Source organism: Anopheles stephensi, chromosome 3 (genome assembly GCF_013141755.1).
Source record: "Anopheles stephensi strain Indian chromosome 3, UCI_ANSTEP_V1.0, whole genome shotgun sequence".
Lineage (NCBI taxonomy): Eukaryota > Metazoa > Arthropoda > Insecta > Diptera > Culicidae > Anopheles > Anopheles stephensi.
In genome coordinates, this window is record NC_050203.1 from 83,833,349 (window position 1) to 83,854,079 (window position 20,731).

At 47.6% G+C, this 20,731-nt stretch overlaps 5 protein-coding genes across 11 annotated transcripts in view; all 5 read right to left on the bottom strand.

Moving 5' to 3' along the window:
• LOC118513779 (NADPH oxidase 5) overlaps positions 1–20,731 on the bottom strand; it is a 65,054-nt gene that overhangs the window by 16,192 nt on the left and 28,131 nt on the right. For all 7 annotated transcript variants that reach the window (XM_036059960.1, XM_036059959.1, XM_036059958.1 and 4 more), the window contains 2 exons: positions 4,116–4,227; positions 3,938–4,035 (listed from right to left, as the gene is read on the bottom strand). In XM_036059960.1, coding sequence (XP_035915853.1) covers positions 3,938–4,035; positions 4,116–4,227 — 210 coding nt within the window. The remainder of the gene's footprint in view (positions 1–3,937; positions 4,036–4,115; positions 4,228–20,731) is intronic.
• On the bottom strand, positions 4,283–5,403 carry LOC118513784 (carboxypeptidase B-like). Its single transcript, XM_036059968.1, has 2 exons — positions 5,289–5,403; positions 4,283–5,231 (listed from the first exon to the last, which is right to left on the bottom strand). Exons 1-2 carry the CDS (start codon positions 5,384–5,386, stop codon positions 4,325–4,327), a joined length of 1,005 nt encoding a protein of 334 aa, XP_035915861.1. The 5' UTR covers positions 5,387–5,403; the 3' UTR covers positions 4,283–4,324.
• Positions 5,612–6,869, bottom strand: LOC118513783 (carboxypeptidase B-like). Its single transcript, XM_036059967.1, has 2 exons — positions 6,735–6,869; positions 5,612–6,657 (listed from the first exon to the last, which is right to left on the bottom strand). The coding sequence occupies exons 1-2, from the start codon at positions 6,830–6,832 to the stop codon at positions 5,748–5,750; spliced, it is 1,008 nt and encodes a 335-aa protein (XP_035915860.1). The 5' UTR covers positions 6,833–6,869; the 3' UTR covers positions 5,612–5,747.
• Positions 8,780–9,975, bottom strand: LOC118513785 (carboxypeptidase B-like). Its single transcript, XM_036059969.1, has 2 exons — positions 9,799–9,975; positions 8,780–9,734 (listed from the first exon to the last, which is right to left on the bottom strand). The coding sequence occupies exons 1-2, from the start codon at positions 9,879–9,881 to the stop codon at positions 8,831–8,833; spliced, it is 987 nt and encodes a 328-aa protein (XP_035915862.1). The 5' UTR covers positions 9,882–9,975; the 3' UTR covers positions 8,780–8,830.
• Positions 10,368–11,765, bottom strand: LOC118513782 (carboxypeptidase B-like). Its single transcript, XM_036059966.1, has 2 exons — positions 11,441–11,765; positions 10,368–11,362 (listed from the first exon to the last, which is right to left on the bottom strand). The coding sequence occupies exons 1-2, from the start codon at positions 11,554–11,556 to the stop codon at positions 10,438–10,440; spliced, it is 1,041 nt and encodes a 346-aa protein (XP_035915859.1). The 5' UTR covers positions 11,557–11,765; the 3' UTR covers positions 10,368–10,437.

Sequence of the window (20,731 nt, forward strand, 5' to 3'; positions counted from 1 at the left end):
ACCAGACCACGGCTTGGAAATTGAATGTTTGGCTTTATTGTGTGACGATGATGATGATCAGCAACGTTTTCCTGGTTCGTGACTTGGCACTCGGCCTGGTTCGTGAAGGAAAATTGTCTACTTCAGCGGCAAAAATGGCGATCCGTTAGGCCGCTACCATTATACTGTTTGGTTCGTGTTTTTTTTTTCGACGCTCTTCTCGCCAGTTTGTTGTTAAAAGTAAACAAACGTAACAATTGGGTGTTTTGTGGTATGATGGAGTGTTTTGCAGTTTGTCAAAGTTGGTCACGACTTGCCAGAGCGAATTTGAAGTCTTTTTTTTGGCCAACGATCTTCGACACTTTGAAGCTGTGATTGTGTCTAGCTGCAAGAGGCAGGACACCAAGTAGACGACTTTTGTGGTCGAATTTTTGGAGACCAACAGGTTTTGAATATCTGCAACTCTGTACCCCGGTGCTCCAGTTTACATGCCTTCGAAAAGCGCCAATGTCATAAAGGTGAAATCGTACAGAAGGCCAGATGGTTTTCGCAGAGGTAGGCAACAAAAAAAAAGTCGGTAGCTGCACACATCCGGCAGAATAAAGTCAATACATATTAATTATTTACCATAATCACGCATCATCATGAAACCAACTCCCTTTCCCACGGCGCACCGAGTCGTCCGTGTGCATATAAACAACTTTATGCGAGTGCAGCACGAACCTCCGATCCATGGCATCGGGGTTTGAAGAATGCACGCACGGCAAACACACAATTCGAATGTTGGCAGATACAGTTGGCGAGTTTGTTGCCTCGCTGCCATGCCTTGTTTGTGGAAGCTATTTTTCGCATTGATCAGAAATTACGACCCGACCGCCATTATACGGGCACCTGAAGCTGATGAATCATTTGCTTTGGCATGCTTCTGGATTGCATCCTTTCGGTCCGGGATGCCCGGTCTCAGAAGGCTCTGCTTTGTGAGGCTGCTCGGGTCGGGTGTCTAATTCCTGCTCATTGCGTTGCCACCGTGTTGTTCATCTGTCTGCAACCATTTCAAATGCCCCCTTTATTTCTCAGCTCGTAAATTATGTTCCCCCCCCATCCCCCCAACCCCCTTTTCAATAGGTCGATATGTGCCAATGCACCACGTGAGGGGGTTTTCCTCTCGAAATAAAAGCCACGCTTGGGGCTTTTATTTTTTCTAATATACTTGTTAACATTCACGCAACTGGTGGCGATCGATAAATCATGCACTCGCGAGCTATTTATCAATAACTTCCCCCCCCAATGGCAGAAGATTGGTGTGTGTGTGTGCGTGAAATTTTCCCTCTGTGGATTAAGGTGCGCGACTTGGGCAGTAATAGGAGCAGGAAGCCACCGAATATGTGGCAGCAGCAGCAGCCGATCAGTTGCTGATTAGCTGAACGGCTTACGATCGCGGGTAAGAGTCGCCCCATCTGGTTCTTCCATTTCCATTTATTTTATTACTTTTCGCGACATAATTTATGAACCGTTCGCGAAGCTGGTTTGCTGGCCCCGATAGGAGCCTAGGAGGAGGAGGAGGAGGAGGAGGGCACGCAGTCAACTCGCAACTGCGGGTGCGCATGATTTACGATTTGTCAATCGGTAAAATGTATCCATTTGCGCTAGGTCTTCTCCGCCATACTATAGGTGGTGAGTACGCGTGTGGCGTATTGTGGACCCTTGTGGGCTTCGGTGAATGGTCAAGCGTAGCCAGCTGAAAGGATCGTGTCGAAAGCCGTTGAATGGGCTCGCACCGCGTCTGTTTTCAGGTACGCATTCAAGATGTAGCAGCCACAATGGAAGTCCAATCTCTGCGCAACAGCATATCTGCCATGCTGGCAAGCACGTACAGCAGGGAGATAAAGATCATGATCATTTTGTGAATCCATGCTGTCACACCATGAGGCAGCCACAGGTGATGAGCGAAATTCCTGCCATATCGATGGTAGTCGCGCATCATCTATCATCGGTGTACTAGCTCAGTGGTGGACAATGCATATTTAGAATCGTCGCTTGTCTTAATATCCCTTTTCAACCTGGCTAGCTTGTAAGAGATGTGATTCGTGGCATAATAGTTAACATTTATTCGCTTCTTGTGGATATCCTGTAGGATCTTTCTTTTTATGGAACTAAATAGAATTGAGACTTCTTGACGTAATGACCTCCTAAAGGCCATATCTGCCATCTCTGGCTTACTAGACTTAATGACACCGCGTAGTTGGATGGTCACTCCTCACTACGGGGGAACGGCCTGGATGGGATTTGAACTCAGGAGTCTTGCCGTGTGAAGACCATCGCCGTTGTCGCCTCGGCCACCATTATTGATTAAGAAGGCGATAAGGTCATATCCGATCCTATTTTATCAGCTCTTCTTCGATGGTCTGAATACTTCCGCCGGTTTATCTTCCATTTTTCTGTAGGTTCCATTTTGACCTCGACGTCAGAATTAGCATCTTCTAAGAGCTCGTTTCTGACTTGATTTTCTTGATGTCCCTTTTAACGATGCAGATTTGATGCTATCATCAAACAAAAATTCTATAAGCACAAGCAGTAGTCATTGAAGCGCTTCATTACTCATCAAGTTGCCGACCACTGGTTCTACCGTAGTCCAAATATGGCACACCTGATTGAACACCAAACACCTGCCATATCGAAAGCTGCATCTCAAATGCATCCTCGTTCAAACCACGTGTTCGATAGTCAATCAGATGGCGTTGAGGTGTGCTAGTAGAGTGGCACGTTACTGTCACTTTAATTGGTTCTTGTTTGTATTGTGCGTAACGGTACCGTTGCTGTGTGAAGAGATGTTCCTCCGTAAACCGATCGATCGACGAATAGATGAGACAGTTAACGTTACATCTGGTGATCGAGATCGAGCGTACAAAAACGACTGCCGGAATGCGACTGCTGGAGTGTTTGTGTGTGATGTAGCAGAAGAGTGTGTTTAATTTATGCAGTGTAATACCGCTGCCGCTTTTGGCTTCCTGATCAGGATTTTGCCACGTAATGGGCTCACTTCATCGAGTGCTTGATAGTTGGTAGTAAACCACTCTTCACTGCTGCCCGATCGACAGGGCTTGGCACTATCGGTGCTACCGTAATTTTGCTGTCCATCAAATCGGGTAAGATCTGCCATGATTCGCCGAGCCGATAGACCGGTATCGATCGGATGATCTTATCGCAGACGATCAAACCGGTTCGTTTCGATGACTTGGAGGAGGACGGTGTAAAGGAAAATCGATTACGTTTCTGATTAAGGCAGGAGATGCTGTGCAGAAGCGTCTCCTCCTAATAGAATGATTTAGACGATGAATCTGCTATCTTTGAGCTAGCCCGGGAATATGGGCAGGTGTCAAGCACGCTGCGAACCCATGACGAACTGCAATTCTTCCTCACAAAAAACACGCACACACACATTGTAAAGTCCACCGGTCCGATGCCGCAACGAATGATGGATAGAGCGGTCATGACTTTGTCTTTCGTTTTTATAGCACCTGCATTAACCCAGCACGATTAAGATCTACCGTTTTCCCCGATTCCAACACCCATAAATGGGCCCGAAGAAAGTGAGCAAAACATCGTCTCCTTTACTCGAAAATGATCGACAAGAGCGCGTTAGCCGCCGACATTGACGAGTACCGCGCGAGACAAGCCGTCGTGTGACGTTTCCCCCGTTGATCAAGGCTTCGAAGCGACAGCCGCCCCGGCAGGTCTGCCTCATTTGGGAAAAACTAATCACGATCGCGGTGTCGATGATTGAAACTAGGGGCCAAACTCTTCATATGCGCGCAGGTGTCGGAATGGTTTACCTGACGGATTTAATTATCCATCGGCACTGTTTCTAGCTCCGGTGTCCATGTTTCGCACAGGCGCCCTCAATGGAAGGGCTTTAATTATTCGATCGAAATGCTGTTGGAATGTGACCGTTACTTACCGCGAGTTGGTGAGGTTCGAGATGAACTCCATTATTTGATTGGTCGATACTAGGTTGGTGGAATCAACGTCGATTAGTCGGTAGAGCTTATCAAGAATCTGTTTGGCGAGAAGAGCGGCGGAAAAGATACCGAAATTCAGAAATGGAAGATACTGCTGGTACTCTGTGCATTACTTACCCCTTTGGCATGCCATATTTGGCAGAATTTGTCATACGTCACTGTTCCATCTCCACACAGCACGTACGCTACCGATTCCAGCTGTTCGGCAAAGTCGATTTGTTTCTCATCACTGTAGAGAAGGATACAAAATGGAAGATAAGGAAGAAGTTAGTCAAAGCACCATCCTGAATGTGGTAGAGTTTTATTTATTTTCGTGTAAATGAATGTCAATGCTCGTAGGTATCATTAGCCCTCAACACCATCTCCTTGATTGCTGTCCATGCCTGATTTCCGTACAGTACAATCTTATCCGGTTCAAATATGTGGCCATTGTTGGTGAGCTCAAACCACAGACACACGTGGATACCCAGCGATTGACAGTAATCCAGACAGGTTCCGTAAACCTTTTCTAGCAATAACGCAGGCGTTCCAACCGTGTACTGTTCACCAAACTTTACCCGAATAGCTTCCGCTCCAGCAACGGCCACAGCTTCCACCGTTAGTGCATTAGGAGCTTCATCCAGTGTGGAGGCCCACGGATGGAATATATGATTGCCAAACGTATGCATATCCACGAACAAAACTACCCTTTCAGCCATTTCCTGCATAAGTCCACTGATTGCGACAGTTTCCGCCTCGGAAAAAGCAATCGGCCCGTTGTACAATCGATCAGACGGGTCTATCGGCTGTTCGTTCTCTCCCCACATGTACCCAAAGTTCGCGTTCAAATCGACACCGAACGATCCACCAAGCTGTGGCGATCGATTCTTGTTCCAGTAGCGATCGTATTCCCTGGTGTACTCGTACCCATCCGGATTCGATATCGGAATGATCATCCACCGGAACTGGGATAGGTCAGGGTACTGTTCGACGTTGTAGAGCAGCTGCTCGGTGATGTAGATGGTCGACGTCATGGCCGCCCATTCTTCAGACTGTAAATTCGCTACAAGGATAACGGTCCTCTGCAGGAGATAGTTGATGACGAGCATGTTGATTGCTCGATTCTCGCTCGTCACACCAAGTTGTTCGACTTTTACTTTAGACGGAAACAGTTCGGCAAGCTTGTGCATGAAATCGTTCGTCTCATCGTAGCTGAGGAAGTGGTTGACTACGTAGGACGGATCGATATCATTGCTGGAAGAAGAACATTAGCTTCCTTTACTGAGCAAATCGTGGATTGAATAGCCCTACCTGATCGAGCGTGGAACAGTTTCATTTGAACTGACGTTGGCAGGAAGTATAATAAGAAATGAGAGCCACAAGATGGCAAAACTATTGGTCCAAGCCATGTTTTGGCGTTGGTGAACTGTTGGTTGAATGTGAGGTCATTTGGGTAATTATAGCATTCGTTGTTATATATAATTGCTTCATTTGTAGATTGCTGTCGAATTCATTAATTGACCGATAAGCTTGAATTTGCAATTTCTAGCTTAATTTCAAAATAATATTGAATTTTCCAATTAAGTGGCTATTATGGAAACAACGTTGGAGACATTTTCAATTGGATTTGTTATCAAAATCGTACGCAGGACTTGATTATCCAGCTAAAGGTAATTTAAGTCAGTACATAAAATCTAGTCAGTACAGTAATTTCTGATGATTCAGCCTAAATTCCCATTGTATATTTACCGATTCAAATTGTAAAATGAATTACAACAGATTAGACAACTCATCCGCTTTGATTGCCATCGCCCGAATACCTTCCCAAGCTTCTTCCCCGTAGCTCACAATCCTATCTTCGCCAAATTGAAACCCACTGTTGGTCATCTCAAGCCAAACGCACGCATTTATCGCCAGAACGTGGCAGTAGTCCAGACTGGTTCCAAACACGCTCTTGAACAAAGCGGACGGCGTACCTACGGTGTAATACTCTTCAAACCTAGCCCGAATCGCATCCGCTCCGGCAAATGCAACAGCTTTCACCACCTTAGCGTCCGGCGCTGGTTCACTCGTAAAACCCCACGGGTAAAATATATGATTTCCGAACGAATGCATATCGACGTACAAGATGGTGTCGAAAGCGAAATCTTCCAGCAGGGTACTAATGGCGATAGTTTCCGCCTCGGATGCGGCACTTGGACCACGATACGTTCGATCTTCTGGAGTGCCCGGCTTATCGTTCTTGTCCCACATGTGCGCAAAGTTCGCGTTCAAATCGACACCGACCGATCCACCGGCCTGTGGAGATCGATTCTTGCTCCAGTAGCGATCGTTCTCTCTGGTGTACTCGTACCCATCCGGGTTCGCTAGCGGCATAATCATCCACCGAATATCCTTCAGCTCCGGGTACTTTTCACCATAGTACAGCAGCTCGGTTATGATGTAAAGGGCGGAAGTTGTGGTGGCCCATTCGCGTGCGTGAAGGTTCGCTACCAGGATGACCGTTTTCGCAGCGCGCGGATTGATGACGAACATGTCGATATCGCGACCGAGCGCAGTTTCGCCAAGCTTTTCTACGCTTGCCCTGTCCGCGAACTGTTGTGCCGTAAGGAGCATAAACTCTTTGATGTCTTCGTAGGATAGGAAGCTGTTGAGAACATTGCTCGGTTCGAAAAGATCACTGAAATGGAGCAGGCGGTGTGTATTGTTCTGAAAGTTATTCTGAAGTGAGCCAGCTTAAAGTAATTGATACCGTACTTTGATTGTCGCAAGGAGTTACTCAGCAGACCATTGGTGTTGGGAATGATAAGAAAGGATAGCATGTAAAGCTGGATGAAAAATTGCCTAGCACTCATATTAACGCTTTTTGAAACTTCCAACGACCACTCAGAGTTATTTAAGATATTCCATTAACGACCCTAATATTTATACATGCAGGATTGAATGACGTTGTTTTGTATAGCTGCGATTTTACATCAGTTCTAATTACGGGCGTTGAACAATCAACAAACAATAGCGTATAAGCAACATGTAATTAAAAACAATTGGGATCTAATTTATTGGCCCAGAGTCTGGATCTGGATACGGAACAGTGGCTGGGTTAATGGTGGACGGATTGGACGTCTTCCAGGGTCCAGTGGGCTTTGAATGAAGGGCTGCGCGTACCTTTCCCTGATTAAGAAATGGGTTCTCAGGCCAGAGACTGCGTTCAAGAGGCCTATCCTAGAAAAAGGCCTTAGAAATCAAGGATCGTGAATCCAGAGCTAGATGAGGAGGAATTTAATGTTTTTCTCTGCCCAAAGCTTAAGATTGTTTTAAGAGCTTTTGATGTATACTACAAGGTAATCAATTGCGCTTAAGAACTCGTTTTGGATGACTTATAGGTTTTATTCGCTGATATATTGTATTATTTCCTTGGCAACTAACTCTTCATACAATAGCTTTTCGATGCATCACATCATGCAGGGTAATACACATCAATCAGCTGATTCGCCTTCACCACCATCGCCTGAATTCCGATCCAAGCTTCCTCCCCATAGGGCACTATGAGATCCTCACCAAACTCATACCTTTCTTTGGTCATCTCAAACCACAGGCACACATTGATGCCGAGCGAATGACAATAGTCCAGACTCGTGCCGTACAATCGCTCGAACAAATATGCAGGTGTCCCAACGGTGTAGTACTGGCCATACCTTGCCCGCATCGCATCCGCCCCAGCAAGACCCACGGCACGTGCCTTCCCACCGTCTGCCGCTGGATTGCTGGTGTAACTCCACGGATGAAATATGTGATTGCCGAAGGTGTGCATATCAAGAAAGAGTATCGTGTTGGCACTATACTGTTCCAGGAGCTTCCCTATAGCCGCACTTTCCGCCTCGGAGAAAGCGGATGGCCCACTGTACGCACGACTCTCCGGAACGGCCGGTTTATCGTTCTTGTCCCACATGTATCCAAAGTTTCTGTTCAAATCCACACCAAACGTTCCGCCCGGGATTGGTGCTCGGTTCTTGCTCCAGTAGCGATCGTAGTTCCTGGTGTACGTGTATCCATCAGGGTTCGCCATCGGTATGATTATCCAGCGGTAATCCATTAGCGCCGGATACTGATCCCGGTTGTATACGAGCTGTGAGATGATGTAGAGCGCGGTAGTCATTGCGGCCCATTCCCGTGCGTGTAGGTTCGCTACCAGGATGACCGTTTTGGTGGCGTACGTGTTTATGACCAGCATGTTGATATCGCGACCTAGCTCGGACTCTCCAATCTTTGCCATCGCTACCTTGTCCGCAAAGTTCTCAGCCGTGTGGCGTAAGAACTCGTTGGTTTCTTCGTAGGATAGGAAGTGATCGATAGCATTGGATGGACCGGCAAGTAAACTGAAATTGATTATGCTTGATGATATAGATGTTTGCTCCGAGGAACAGAGATAGCCCTACCTATTTGCAAGCGGATTTGGTGTGCTCTGGAGACAGTTTAGAAGTGTTACAACGAACAACAACAGTCTCAGAATGAAAAACATGTTGGACAGTGAATTGCAGGATATGGAGGGTTTTGGTCTCTATTTGGTGTAGAGTGCCCGCTTATATCGTCTTTGAATCGCCCAAGTCACCCATATCAAGCGATAAGGGTGCTATAATTGCATTCGCAGCTAATGCATTGCTAGTAATTATAACCCTCGTTTTGTTTGCCGGCCAGCAGTTGCTTTCAAAGTATTTTAAGAGTAAATGTATGTTGTGCTTCATTCGAGCCGATCGTCATCCAGCAAAGTCATCCTCGGTAAAACGTTCCGTGATAGTCTAAACTATTTGAAGCCATATTTTTTATATTTTCATATACTAAAATGCAATATAAGTCTAGGATAAGGAAAACATTTCCGCCTGTTTGGCCATCCCACTGAATGCTTCCACAGCTTGTTCCCCATATTCGCGGATGCTATCAACCTCCAGTTCGTACCCATTCTTCGATATATCTAGCCACATGCACGCATTTATCGACAAAGAATTGCAATAATCAACACTGGTGCCGTACAGCTCGTAATGTCGCAGCTCCGGCCATGTGCCAATGTCGTAGATGATGCCAAACTTTGCTTTCACCGCTTTTGCTCCAGCTTGAGCGATGGACCTGCTTTTATTCAAGTTCGCGGCGGGCTGCTCGGTGTAGGACCACGGATAGAATATGCTTTGGGCCGATGAATGTACATCCACATAGAGAATGGTGGAATTGATCGTACTGGACAGCAGTCCACCGATTGCATTCGATTCACGTTCCGAAAATGGTCCCGGACCACGGTAAAAATCATCCGACGGAGCATTCGGTTTAGAATTCTGCCACAGATATGCAAAGTTGGCATTCAAATAAACACCAAAGCTTCTGTCCGATTGTGGCGATCGGTTTTTGTTCCAGTACCGGTTCTGGTTCATCGTGTACTCGTACCCATCCGGATTGGCCATCGGTATAATGTTCCACCGAAGATGGAGTGTGTCGGGATACTTTTGTGGTCTGTAAACGATTTCTACGATAAAATATACCACCGATGTCATAGCGGCCCATTCTCGGGCATTTAAGTTCGCTACTATCGTTACATTTTTCGGCGCTAAATAGTTGATGGCGATCATGTTGATGTCGCGACCCTCGGCAGTAAGGCCAATACTCTTCACCTGGACTCTAGTCGGAAACAAGCGTGCTAGTGTGAACATGAAATCGTTGGTTTCGTTGTACGACATAAAGCGGGTGATAGCGGCCTTTGGATCTGGGATGCTATAAACGGAATGGAGTGTGGATCAATTCAGCACGGAAGAATTATAGCATTAGGGTTCCGTACCTCAATCCAGATGGGAAAGTAATACAGGAGCACAATATCCACAGCCAGATACAATGCTGATTGAAGCTTCTTTGGGCAACCATATTCCAGCTTTCGAGAGTGTTTCCTCACCAAAACTACTTTTTTAAATAACCCTCAAGATGTTTTATAGCACCAGACGGTAAGGCCAGTACAATAATTAATTAAATTCGATGTGGTTTGAATTTTCATTAAAGTCGATGGAATAAGGCGGTACGATGAAAAAGGTGTATTGAGACGATGAAAAGGTGTATTGTATTGAGATTGGTGCTCAAAGACACCGTCGTTGGTCTTTGAAACGACACAAGAAGTTGAACAATTCGGTCTATACCGTCTTCTTGTACGCAGTATTAAGTTTCTAGATTCAAGTTGTAGTATGAGTAACATCCAAAGAATTTGAAATTCAGTATTAATTCTTCACTCAGAGATCGACTACGGTTTTACAAGAAGTTCCCAAGGACATCAAGGTGATTCCTATTTCTCCCACGCTTCCTTCGTTATATTTACTTCTCATTCAATCAACTAGAATAGAATTATCAGAACAAACTGTATTCATTACCTTCAAATCAAATGTTTTATTAACCGTTTCAAAATATTCCGCAAACCCCTCAGGACACCATCCTAATTCCACATCTGCCAATCGGACTCAATAGCCATCGCTTGAATGGCGGAAAACGCTTCCCGCCCTAGCGGTATGATCTCATCCGTTCGTATCTCGTGCCCGGTCTGCGTTTGCTTCAGCGTAATGCACACCCGAATACCAATCGAGCAGCAATAGTCGAGACAGGTGCCGTACTGAAACGGTAAGTAGTCGGACACGATCCCAACCTCAAACTCCTGTTGCGATTCTTGATAGATTGCCGTCCGTCCGGCATTCACGACATTACGGGCCAGTGCCATGTTCGGCGCCGGTTCATGCGTATACGCCCACGGCATGAAGATGTACGGTCCGTTGCTTTGCAGATCGACCACCAGCGTAGCGTTCTTGTGGCTCTCCAACAGCTCCTTAACCGCCTTCGATTCTGGTTCGGAAAATGGAGCAGGTCCACGGTACGATTGTCCTGACGGCTGGATGAACACGGCATTGGTCGCACCGTCCCACTTGATATCAAAATTTCCGTCAATCTGGACACCAAAGTTTCCACCGGCCTGTGGTGAGCGGGTCTTTGTCCACTTGCGATCGTGCAGCTTGGTATACTCGTACCCGTCCGGGTTCGTTATCGGTACTATGATCCAGTGATATTCATCCGCGTAAGGATATTTGGCGACGTTGCGGATCAGCTCATGGATGGTGTAGATGGCGGACGTCATTCCGACCCATTCGCGGGCCCGCAAGTTGGCTAGCATGATGATCGTTTTCGGTTTATCGTAAAAGATGGAGATGGCAGTAATTTCGCGGCCCTCGGTCGATTGGCCTAGGGATTGAAGTTTACACTTTTCCGGAAACTCGGTCGCCAGGGCCGATAACCATGCTTCGGTTTCGTTGTACGTTAGGAAGAAGTCGAACACGTTGTAATCGATGGACAGTTTCGTCTCATTCAGACATCTGTTGTGTTGTGTAGATGGTTTAACCATTAGCGTGAATATTTGATTTGGTTGGAACTGTACTGCCAAGAGTACTTACTCTGGTGGAATTTCGTTATCGTTAGCTTCAAACACCGGCAACCATATGAGTATGACTACCGAGACTAGCAGAAAAGCGAACGAAGATATTGAACGGAAAGTGATGTATGGAAACATTTTGAGGGCGTCGTCTGAAACAACCTACTGGCGTTGGAACTGTTCCGTACAGTTAGTTTTATAGCTTCAATCAAGCTTAGCAATTTAATGCCAATTATGTGGAACGAATCAACAAGAATTGTTTGCTGCTATAAACTCCAAACATGAGATAACTTACTTACTTACTTATCAGACGCTACAACCGCTTTGCGGTCTTGGCCTGCTGCAACAATCCTCGATACCGCTCACGGTTTAGCGCCATCGTCTGCCAATCCGTTATCCCGGCCGTTCTAGCGGACGCATCAACGCCATCACTCCATCTCAATTTGGGCCTACCATGCCTCCTCTGTCCGTGTGGACGGCCTAAAAGGACTTTACGGACTGCATCGTTCGGTGTCATTCTCATGACATGACCAGCCCACCGGAGCCTGGCGAGTCTAATTTGCTGCACGATGATAAGATCATCGGACTGCTGTAGCAACACGTCCCACTTGTACCCGAAGTTACGGTTCAGATCCACTCCAATGGCTTTCGCATTTGGGGAACGGTTTTTGGACCAGTTGCGATTGGTAGTTTTCGTGTACTCGTACCCGTCCGGGTTTGCGATCGGGACGATGAGCCATTGAAATAGGGCCGCTTCCGGGTAGCTGTTGGAGTTGCGGATCAGCTCATGGATGATGTAGACGGCGGACGACATCGCGACCCATTCCTGGGGATTGAGGCCCGCCACCAGTATGACCTTTGCGGTTTGGGATGGGTTGATGGTGATCGCGTTGATGTTGCGACCCTCGTACGATTGACCAATCGTTTGGAGCGTACACTTTTCGGGATATTTCGCCACAAGGGCGTCTAGCCATTGATTCGTTTCCTCGTGTGTTAGGAAAAAATCTAGCGGATTAAAGTCGTCCACATCGTTGGCTCTAAGACCAGAGCTAGAGTAGGGGGAAAATCATCAGTATGGTCTAGCTATGCGGTAGAAATGAAGAGTTACTTACTCGATGAGGGTTCCAGGATAGCTGTAACTCCCATTCAGTGTGACTATCAAAGCCCATAAAGACCACACTAGGATTCGTACTACTTTCGAGGTCATTGTGGAGACTAAATCCAGGATCTCGTTAAAGTTTAACTAAAGTCTGAGCTATATCGCCACATAGCTTTATAGTGATATTGAATTCCACGCATTGAACAATCAGCGAGTCTAATCCCTGTTTGCTAAATGAAGCAATTAATTCCCCTAGAAGTGTTTTGAAGTTGAAGTGATCGAATCTCGGATTGAGCATATCGCGTTCAATTAAGTCCAACGAGATGTTCCTCATCCTATTCAATTAAACACTTACATTATGTGTGAGGCTTTTTCAACTTATGAGTTTACTGTAATATCCAATTAAAATGTTCCACTCATTTGCACTCGATCGTCCGTGCGCTGGATCGTCTCAAGGGAATGTGAGTTACGATCGGCGACACAAACAACTGTGCGAATCCCTGGGAATGAAGCGTGTTATTGCGACGACTTGCGTGAATTAGAGACGACTACACGAACAAACAGCCTTCAAGCATCTTGATTGCTTGCTCGAACCAGCAAGACGCACTGGGACCGCAGCCATTCGAGGAGGAAGAGAATTAATCGGTTCACATTCCATTTTCCAATCGATATGCTCCTCCTGCGTGACTCACAAGCCCAGAGGAACGAAAAGAAGGGCATGTGCACCAGCGCTATGCCAGTGTCTCGAAATAGACGATCCGTTTTTGCTTCGGTACGATCATAAGTTTCTGCCCCTAATTGGACCACTGTCCCGTTTGCTTAATTACATCCGCAAGGAAGATAAAGCGGGTTGTTTGTGCCTTAAAAACACACCCCAATTACGACACAATGCTAATTAAGCGGATCTGAACCAGTCTGAGCCATCGATGACAGAGTCCGCACACGCCTACACGTTCCGAGTATCTGATTGGGCCACCAAAAAGCCGCGAGGGGTGATTTTTGATGGGCCAATCGAATTCGGGCAAATGGTTCATAATTTTCGGTGTTAAGTCGTAAGCTTATGACACGTTTGCGCGTCTGTCGCCGGGGGGAGGGTGGGTCGAAAATTTTGGCCGGGCTGACCTCACCGGCAAATACACAGGTGGATAAGAACTCAATTTGTGTGCATCGCGTTGCCAATACCCCAACCACACACCAGATTAACACATTATTTTGTGGTTGCCCGACAGGCAACAACGGGTGTGTCCTGAAAGTCTGAGATGTGGGACGCAATTACGGTCGTTGAGGTTGACTGAGCACAAATTGGTGTCTGATTAAACATTTTGTTCCAGCTTATCGTACAAGTTGTGGAACCGTAAATAATGCGCCGAAACTTAGGCGTATCGGAGGTGTCCAAATCGGGAAGACTGCTCCATTTGCCGCCATGTCCATAGTACATCGAGTCCGTGGGAACTCCCGGTAAGTGTGGTTCATTAAGCGATCTAAGCAGGAAAGAGCTCTTAAAATGTTGGCCCGTCCTAGAAGAGATTATCAGCTCATCAGATATCGCCTCAACAAGGACGTTCCTTTCCCCAATACACGTTTTCCTGCGTCGAAAAAAGACATGACACCAATTGCAGATCGTTTGGAACAAATTTCATGCCTCACCCTAGCCACGTACGCCATAAACGGGCAACACCGGCTGCCAGGCGAGACCACCCAAAATGTACCCATTAACGCCTGCTGATGCTCATTTGTTCACCCGGACACAGGAGCGATCAATTTTCCGCGCACCATCGAGCGCACCATAACATCACCATAAACTGCGAGCTGCTGCCACGTGGAAGCTCCAAATCCGCGGTACACTCCTGCGCAAGAATCGGCATCCCAAGTTGGCTGCACACAAAAACAGCATCCACAGCAACCAAGTCACAAACGCCATAATGCGTCAATTGTGTGTGTGTGTACCCGTGTCTCGCCTCGCTAATGCTCCACGCCTAATCAACGCCTGGATCGGGCAAACTTATTAATTCAAATATAAAAGGTGTTAAATAGTAGTAATTGATTTAAAGAATCGAAAACAAGGGGAGCAAAGGTCCGGCCCGGGCAGCGATACCGAGCAGCTCGTTAGCTTTTCAGCACATATGGAGCAAAATGGCAAATCGAGCACGGGCACGGCTTGTCCGTAGCACTTGGCGCAGGCGCAAAAGGAAATGGCCCGAACGTGGTTGTGGAAGCCACGATGACGATTAGTTTTATTGCCACGGTACAGAAACCGGTGATAATTAACGTCCGCGCAAGTAGTAGCGGTGTAGACGGAGTAGAGCCACAGGGAGGGAGGAGAGTCGGGCCGGTAAATTCTTAGTTAAGGTAGGTCCGGATCCTGTAGTCGACCTGGAGCCACCTTCCATCATCCGTTGATTGGGACTCGCGTCTCCGCGTGGAGGGAGAGACATTATTATCATAATCGAAGCCATCATCAACCTGCATGCTCTTTCATCTGCATAGTGTGGGGAAAACAACAACGGCTTCAGCTGCTCCGTGTGCAACATCACTGCAAATACGTGTCTAACCGGTGTTCGGGGGGATTGTATCGCAATGCAGCAGCTAAAGTACGCGAGAGAGCAGGAAACGCAGTGGAGGAAGCTCGTTCCCCCGATAAGGTAAAAGCCGGGACCAGCAATGAAGCCCCGGGTGTGCCATTTCGGGCCATCGCGGAATCTCTTGCCCTCCCCGTGTGCTCGATGGAATGTGCACGGCGGAGCGCTCTACATGCATTCATAAATTCGCATCAGCATCGAGTTTTGGTGCTACCGGGTGTCGGTTTCCCCGTGTGGCGATTGTGCGTGGAACACATATTTTCATACACAACTCACAGCGTTTGAAAGACTTCGGAGAAAGGAGCCTCAATTCGGTAGTCACTGGGCTGGGTGTGAGTTTCGGACCAATTTCTGGGACGGCTTCCAAGAAACTGCGAGGAACGGCTCGGCGGGCAATGGGCCACCATTTGAGGACAATTTATGAGAAGCAATTATGAGCAATCGGTCTCTGGTGGTGTGCAGATCTGGCGGGCTGGACCTGGTGAACGGGAAGGCCCGGGCTTTCGTCCTGCACTCGGGTCACTCTTAAATCACCAAGGAAAATCACAAGTAAGGTACAAGTGCGGCAACTCTAAGTCGTGTTTGTTGTGTTCGAATAATGCGAACATATTTCTTGCACCCGATGCGACCAGAGATATCCGGAGGTGAGGATCGTCCGACGTGCAGCTGGTGAATGTGTGGGAATCGTTCTCGCCTCGGAAGTACTTTTTGTCCATTAACGATGGACATGTTTGGCGATTGAATAAATCCATAAAACATCAACACCCCCGGATCCTGGAGACCCACCCTCAAGAGCCGTGGTCAGCAGACCACGAAAAGAGATTGTTTTTTGTCCAATTTCTGCGTCTCGCTGGCCGTGTGGTATCAAATTTCGAACAATTAACTCATCCATTAGTCGCACGCATTCGATGTCGAAGGTGAGCGGTCTGGTGATTTTCTCCTCCCCAACAATTACATGCTTCGGTGGATTGTAATCTGGTTTGTATCTGGTCGTATTTTGTGTGTGTGTGTACAGGATGCTCATTTTTAATCAACGGAAAACAAGATTTTAGCATTCCACGGCGCGAGCGCCTTAACGAGAACGAGCGAATTTTAATTGTCGAAGCGAAAGGCGCTGCCGTTAACCTGGTATGCTTTCCAATCCCGGTGGTGTGTTGCGTTGATGAAACGTGATCACGAGGCTGTCCGGCGGATCGAATCGTGCGCAATGTTAATGAAGTGTTGAGGTGAGTGAATTTAATAAACATGAAGTCATATTTCTTTGCAGGAATGTGTATGGCCGGGAAGCACTGTCTGAGCGATGAGTCCTTGAAGTTTGAAGCATTACAAAGAATTCGCCGATTTACGAAAATTCCAGCAAGAGAAGTTGATCTGCAGTTTCGATACTAAACGATATTCTTTCGACCTCGCAGTGCCATCAACTCGTGGTGCATCTTTCGAAGCTGCGAAACGGAATATTCATCATGCTGTCAGTCCCACAGACGCTAGCGTGAGAACGCGCACTTGACGTCGTGTGCAAGCGCACGCATAAATAATCCAATTTTAGTGCGCTTTCACGATCAAAGGGTGGAAGCCGCATTCGGGGTCCTTCTGCGGTAGGCTCTCGCTGCCTTGGCAGCTTGGTAAAGCATCATGCTTCCAGCCACCCCACGACAGGTTGCTCGCACTGACCCCAAGTCCTGTCGTCGAAACCGTCGTCGAACGGATCAAATTCCCGTGTTGTGAACAAGCGACATGTATGTTGCACAGGGAGAAAACAGTCAAAACAGTCAAAACGCGCCCATAAAATAGTTCTCCCGAGCTCCCCTAACATGGGTAACGATAAATTTGATAACCTTCATTCGCGGTGTCAGGTGTCTACGCCGGTCCGGACCTTCGCAAACTTCGATTGAGCAAATGCTCACCAACCGATGTTCCGTGCGCGTTCAGGTCTCGTTAGGGTTTACGCGTGTGGATGCGTAAATGTGACCTCGGGCGTGAGCGTTTGGAGAAATGTATCAATTTTCGTACCCGCGCGGCCTGGAGCGGTCGACGAGCATTAACGAGCGGCTCTGTTTCCGGAGACCGTTTCTCGATGAAAGCTGCCCTGGGTGGATCGACTATCGAGCGGGTCGTCTTGTCGCCGAACACAAACAGTTCCAAGAGCCTCGATTTGAACCAGTTCTACCATATTTGGTTCGAAAACCGTGAAGCTGTAAATGGATTTTTATAATAATTTAATTCAATTTAAGGCGCTTTTTGCCTGTGTGACCGTTTAGAGATCCGGGCCCGGTTGGTTGCCAAAGAGGTTCCTGCTTGTTGCTACACCGCCTTCTTCTTTATCCTTAATCCAGAAAATTGAAATTTGAGATTTATCGCAACCCAAACACTCTTTTCTGGAGCACTTCTTGCTTGCCTTTTTTTGGGGTGGGGGCAAGCTCTCCCTGCTCACCCAGAGAACTCAATCTGGGTGCGCACGTGCGAGGGTCGTGGCACGGGATCAAGATGCCGTCAAGCGTTCAGTAGATGGCTGGCTTTTAAGTTGGTAGATTACGAGTGTGCGATAAATCGCGAATCGTGATCGAATTTGATCGACACAAATCGACCTGCCGGCGGATATCGGATCGGCAACATCTCAATATCAGGCGCGACTTCGTTGCCCATGTTTGGGCCGTTTCGATACTTAAGCCGCTGTACACACATTAACGGTTAACTCCCGAAAATGGTGGAGCCTTGACGTTCTCCCGTCCCGACCCGAAGCCGTGCACTAATTAACGCCGATTTCGGAGCGCATAAACACTTAGTTCAAAGTACTTTCGGTCCAGGCAGTTGACGGGAAAGATGAAATATGTGTGTCTGTGCAACGGGACTGGACTCAACGGGTGGTCATCAGGATAGGGGACCTTGCGGGACCAGAGTATACCGGAGTACAATCCGCCGAAATTAAGCAATAATAGAGGACAGTTATTTTAAGCGGTTTATGTGCTTTTTTGCGAATTTATAGGCTCGCCAGGATCTCGGCACTCGGTATCCAGAGGAGAATGTAGCAACAGCAACATGATTAAAAGGCGACCAAATATCTTAATCCGTACCAATGTTTACCGATAGCGATCAAGTGTCATAAACATTCACCTTTCGGAAACCACAGAATCTGCCAGATCTGGGCACTGGTAGCCTGACAAATGCACAATGATTCCCTTGTGTGCTTAGTTTTGTAGTTCTCCCTCGCGCTTCGTGTCAAGTGCAGACTGCCGATACCTACACGCACTCGCAAGTCACGCAACATCATCGCGCGACAATATCGCGCGCGCGTTTCAACCACACCACTGGGCAATCAATCAAAATGGCCAGACCCACCCTTTGATTATTGATCTCCCCAGGTTCCCCAGGTGAGTGTGGGCCGTTTGCAGCTGGTGGTCGATTTGAAGCTAGCCATATAGAAAGGCGCCCTGCTGCCCAGCATCCACTTCGGGACGGGTCTTCGATATTCCTAACAATTAAGCTCCAATAGTTTCGACCCATTCGGACACCGTGTCTTCGGTCATTGATCATTAGCGACAGCAAGGGGGAATAGTGGGTTGCCGAAGAGCATGGGCCAGAGTGGTTAAATGAATTATCAACTGTTGCGACCGGTGAGCATTGTAGGGTGTCTTTGTAAATTTATTATTACTTCATCAACACCCGAAAGGGCGCAGGGGAGGCGAATTTTGGGAGTCTACGCGGGAGTGCGTGTGCCGTAGGTTTTCTCCCCCTCCGGGGATCCCATCTGAAGGGAGCCGGACGGGTTGATTGGCGCACACCCTCTAAACACATGCTGTTCACAGCCTGCGAGGTGCGAGGTGGCTTTTGTCCCTTGACAGTTAGCTCCGAAAGCTCACTCTACGGTGTTGAGTGCGGAGGTAACCCTTTCCATCATGCAAAAGGTGTCCGTCGGACGTCTTGTCCGGAGGCAGTTACAAGACAGGTCTCTCGCCCGGTTGCGTTGCGGTGGTGTGGCTTCTGATCGAATCTGGCGTTAACGGGTTCCCGCAGTTCCGCCGATCGACACGATCGATAGATTGATGGTAGGCATATTTTCTCCATCCACACGCACACGTCGACTCATCCGTCTCAGGTATGGTCTCTTTAAAAATATTTTTTTTTCTTCAAGCTGCTGTTACCTGCAGTTTTCATCATTGCAACTCTTCTCTTGCTTCTTGCAGAATCCATGGCACCGTCCGGGCGATGTTACGACGACTTGATTGGGACCACCGGGAAACAGGATTCTGCGCTTCTGTGCAGCGCACAGACCCATTATCAGCGGTTACGATCTGTTCCAGAATGGAAATCGCACAAGATCGCAGACGATCGATTTCGTTTCCCTTGGAGCACAATGTTCGAATGATGATTTTTTTTTTGCAACGTCTTACGAAGGACAAGCTACAGCTGCGGATATTGCTTGTCGAACTGTACGGTAGCTTGGGGCGGTGGGCATACAATCTGATTCGGTGTCATGTTCAGCATTCGGGAAAATGATCGGAAACCGTCCAACAAGTGTATGATTTGAGGCGCGATTGAATTTCTTTATCAATTGAACTTCAACTTAAAGCGTATTCTAGTGTCGCTCGAGCTGTAAGCAAATCCCAGCTGAAACGGGAAACCTTGTGCACAGGACATGAAAAATGGACGAATTTATTAGGAGTGCTGTTTTGCGGCTTACGTACAGTAAATGTTGCACATTTATCTGTTCGCCCTCCTGGGGGGTAGTGTACGGTACATTATAAATGGACCGTTCAATAGGGCGCAATCGGTGCACATTTGTCACACCGCCGAATGCCAACCGTGTTGTCTACAGTTTTTGGTATTCGCACCCACGCGCACGGCTCGGTCCGATTTTGGAGGGCGTGTTTAACCGATGTTGCAGTTAAGTTTCGTTACAAGCGCTACAGGAGCGACGTGAAGGGATGAAGGGTTGAGCACAGGGGGATTACAAGACCCCGTTGTGAACACGAGAGAAAAACCCGCCGAAAGAGCCTCCAAAAAATGCCACTAATCTGCGTGTGAAGGTGATAAATCTTCTCGCACTGGCCGCGGCGTTATTAATCTCGTGCAAAACATTCTTACCGCGCCCAGCAGGTCACGTGCTGGTGGCAGGCAGACTCGCCCCCGCACGGCCAAAGTCCTTCGGAAGAGTAATGTGCCTTTTGCGAACAAAAATCGATCGATCGATACTAACTGGTGGACCCTCGGAGTCTCAAGCGAGAGAGAGAGAGAGAGAGAGGACGAGAATATTAATCCTCAAGATCAAATTAAACATGAAACGGAACACATCATCATAAATCATAAAGGTACACCGGGTTATACACGGTACGGTACTGGACGCTGTCTCAGGTCCGCTGACCGACCGACGCGGGGCACGCCTTTGTATCGATGCGTCACGTGTGCGAGAGTTGGGTTAAATGTCGTGTATTAATTTTAATATTACCTCTCACACACACGCCAGAGCTGCCGATCGTGTATGGCCTGGAGTGTCCGACGGTGGACGGTGGTACCACAATCAATGCTGACAAATTGAATTGCGTGCACCCGAAATGGTTTGAACTTCTTCCCATGTTCTTCGGACAGATTCGGTGTAAAGAAACATGGGTCTTCTGACACTCTCTCTCTATCTCTCTTG

Bases quoted from the DNA above. Each gene is read 5' to 3' on its own strand.
- LOC118513784 (XM_036059968.1), bottom strand. From the start codon at position 5,386: ATGGCTTGGACCAATAGTTTTGCCATCTTGTGGCTCTCATTTCTTATT. The intron at 5,232-5,288 runs GTAGGGCTATTC...TTCTTCTTCCAG, and splicing joins ACTGTTCCACGCTCGATCAG to CAATGATATCGATCCGTCCT.
- LOC118513785 (XM_036059969.1), bottom strand. From the start codon at position 9,881: ATGGTTGCCCAAAGAAGCTTCAATCAGCATTGTATCTGGCTGTGGATA. The intron at 9,735-9,798 runs GTACGGAACCCT...TTCCGTTTATAG, and splicing joins ACTTTCCCATCTGGATTGAG to CATCCCAGATCCAAAGGCCG.
- LOC118513782 (XM_036059966.1), bottom strand. From the start codon at position 11,556: ATGTTTCCATACATCACTTTCCGTTCAATATCTTCGTTCGCTTTTCTG. The intron at 11,363-11,440 runs GTAAGTACTCTT...ACAACACAACAG, and splicing joins GATAACGAAATTCCACCAGA to ATGTCTGAATGAGACGAAAC.
- LOC118513783 (XM_036059967.1), bottom strand. From the start codon at position 6,832: ATGAGTGCTAGGCAATTTTTCATCCAGCTTTACATGCTATCCTTTCTT. The intron at 6,658-6,734 runs GTACGGTATCAA...GCTCCATTTCAG, and splicing joins AACTCCTTGCGACAATCAAA to TGATCTTTTCGAACCGAGCA.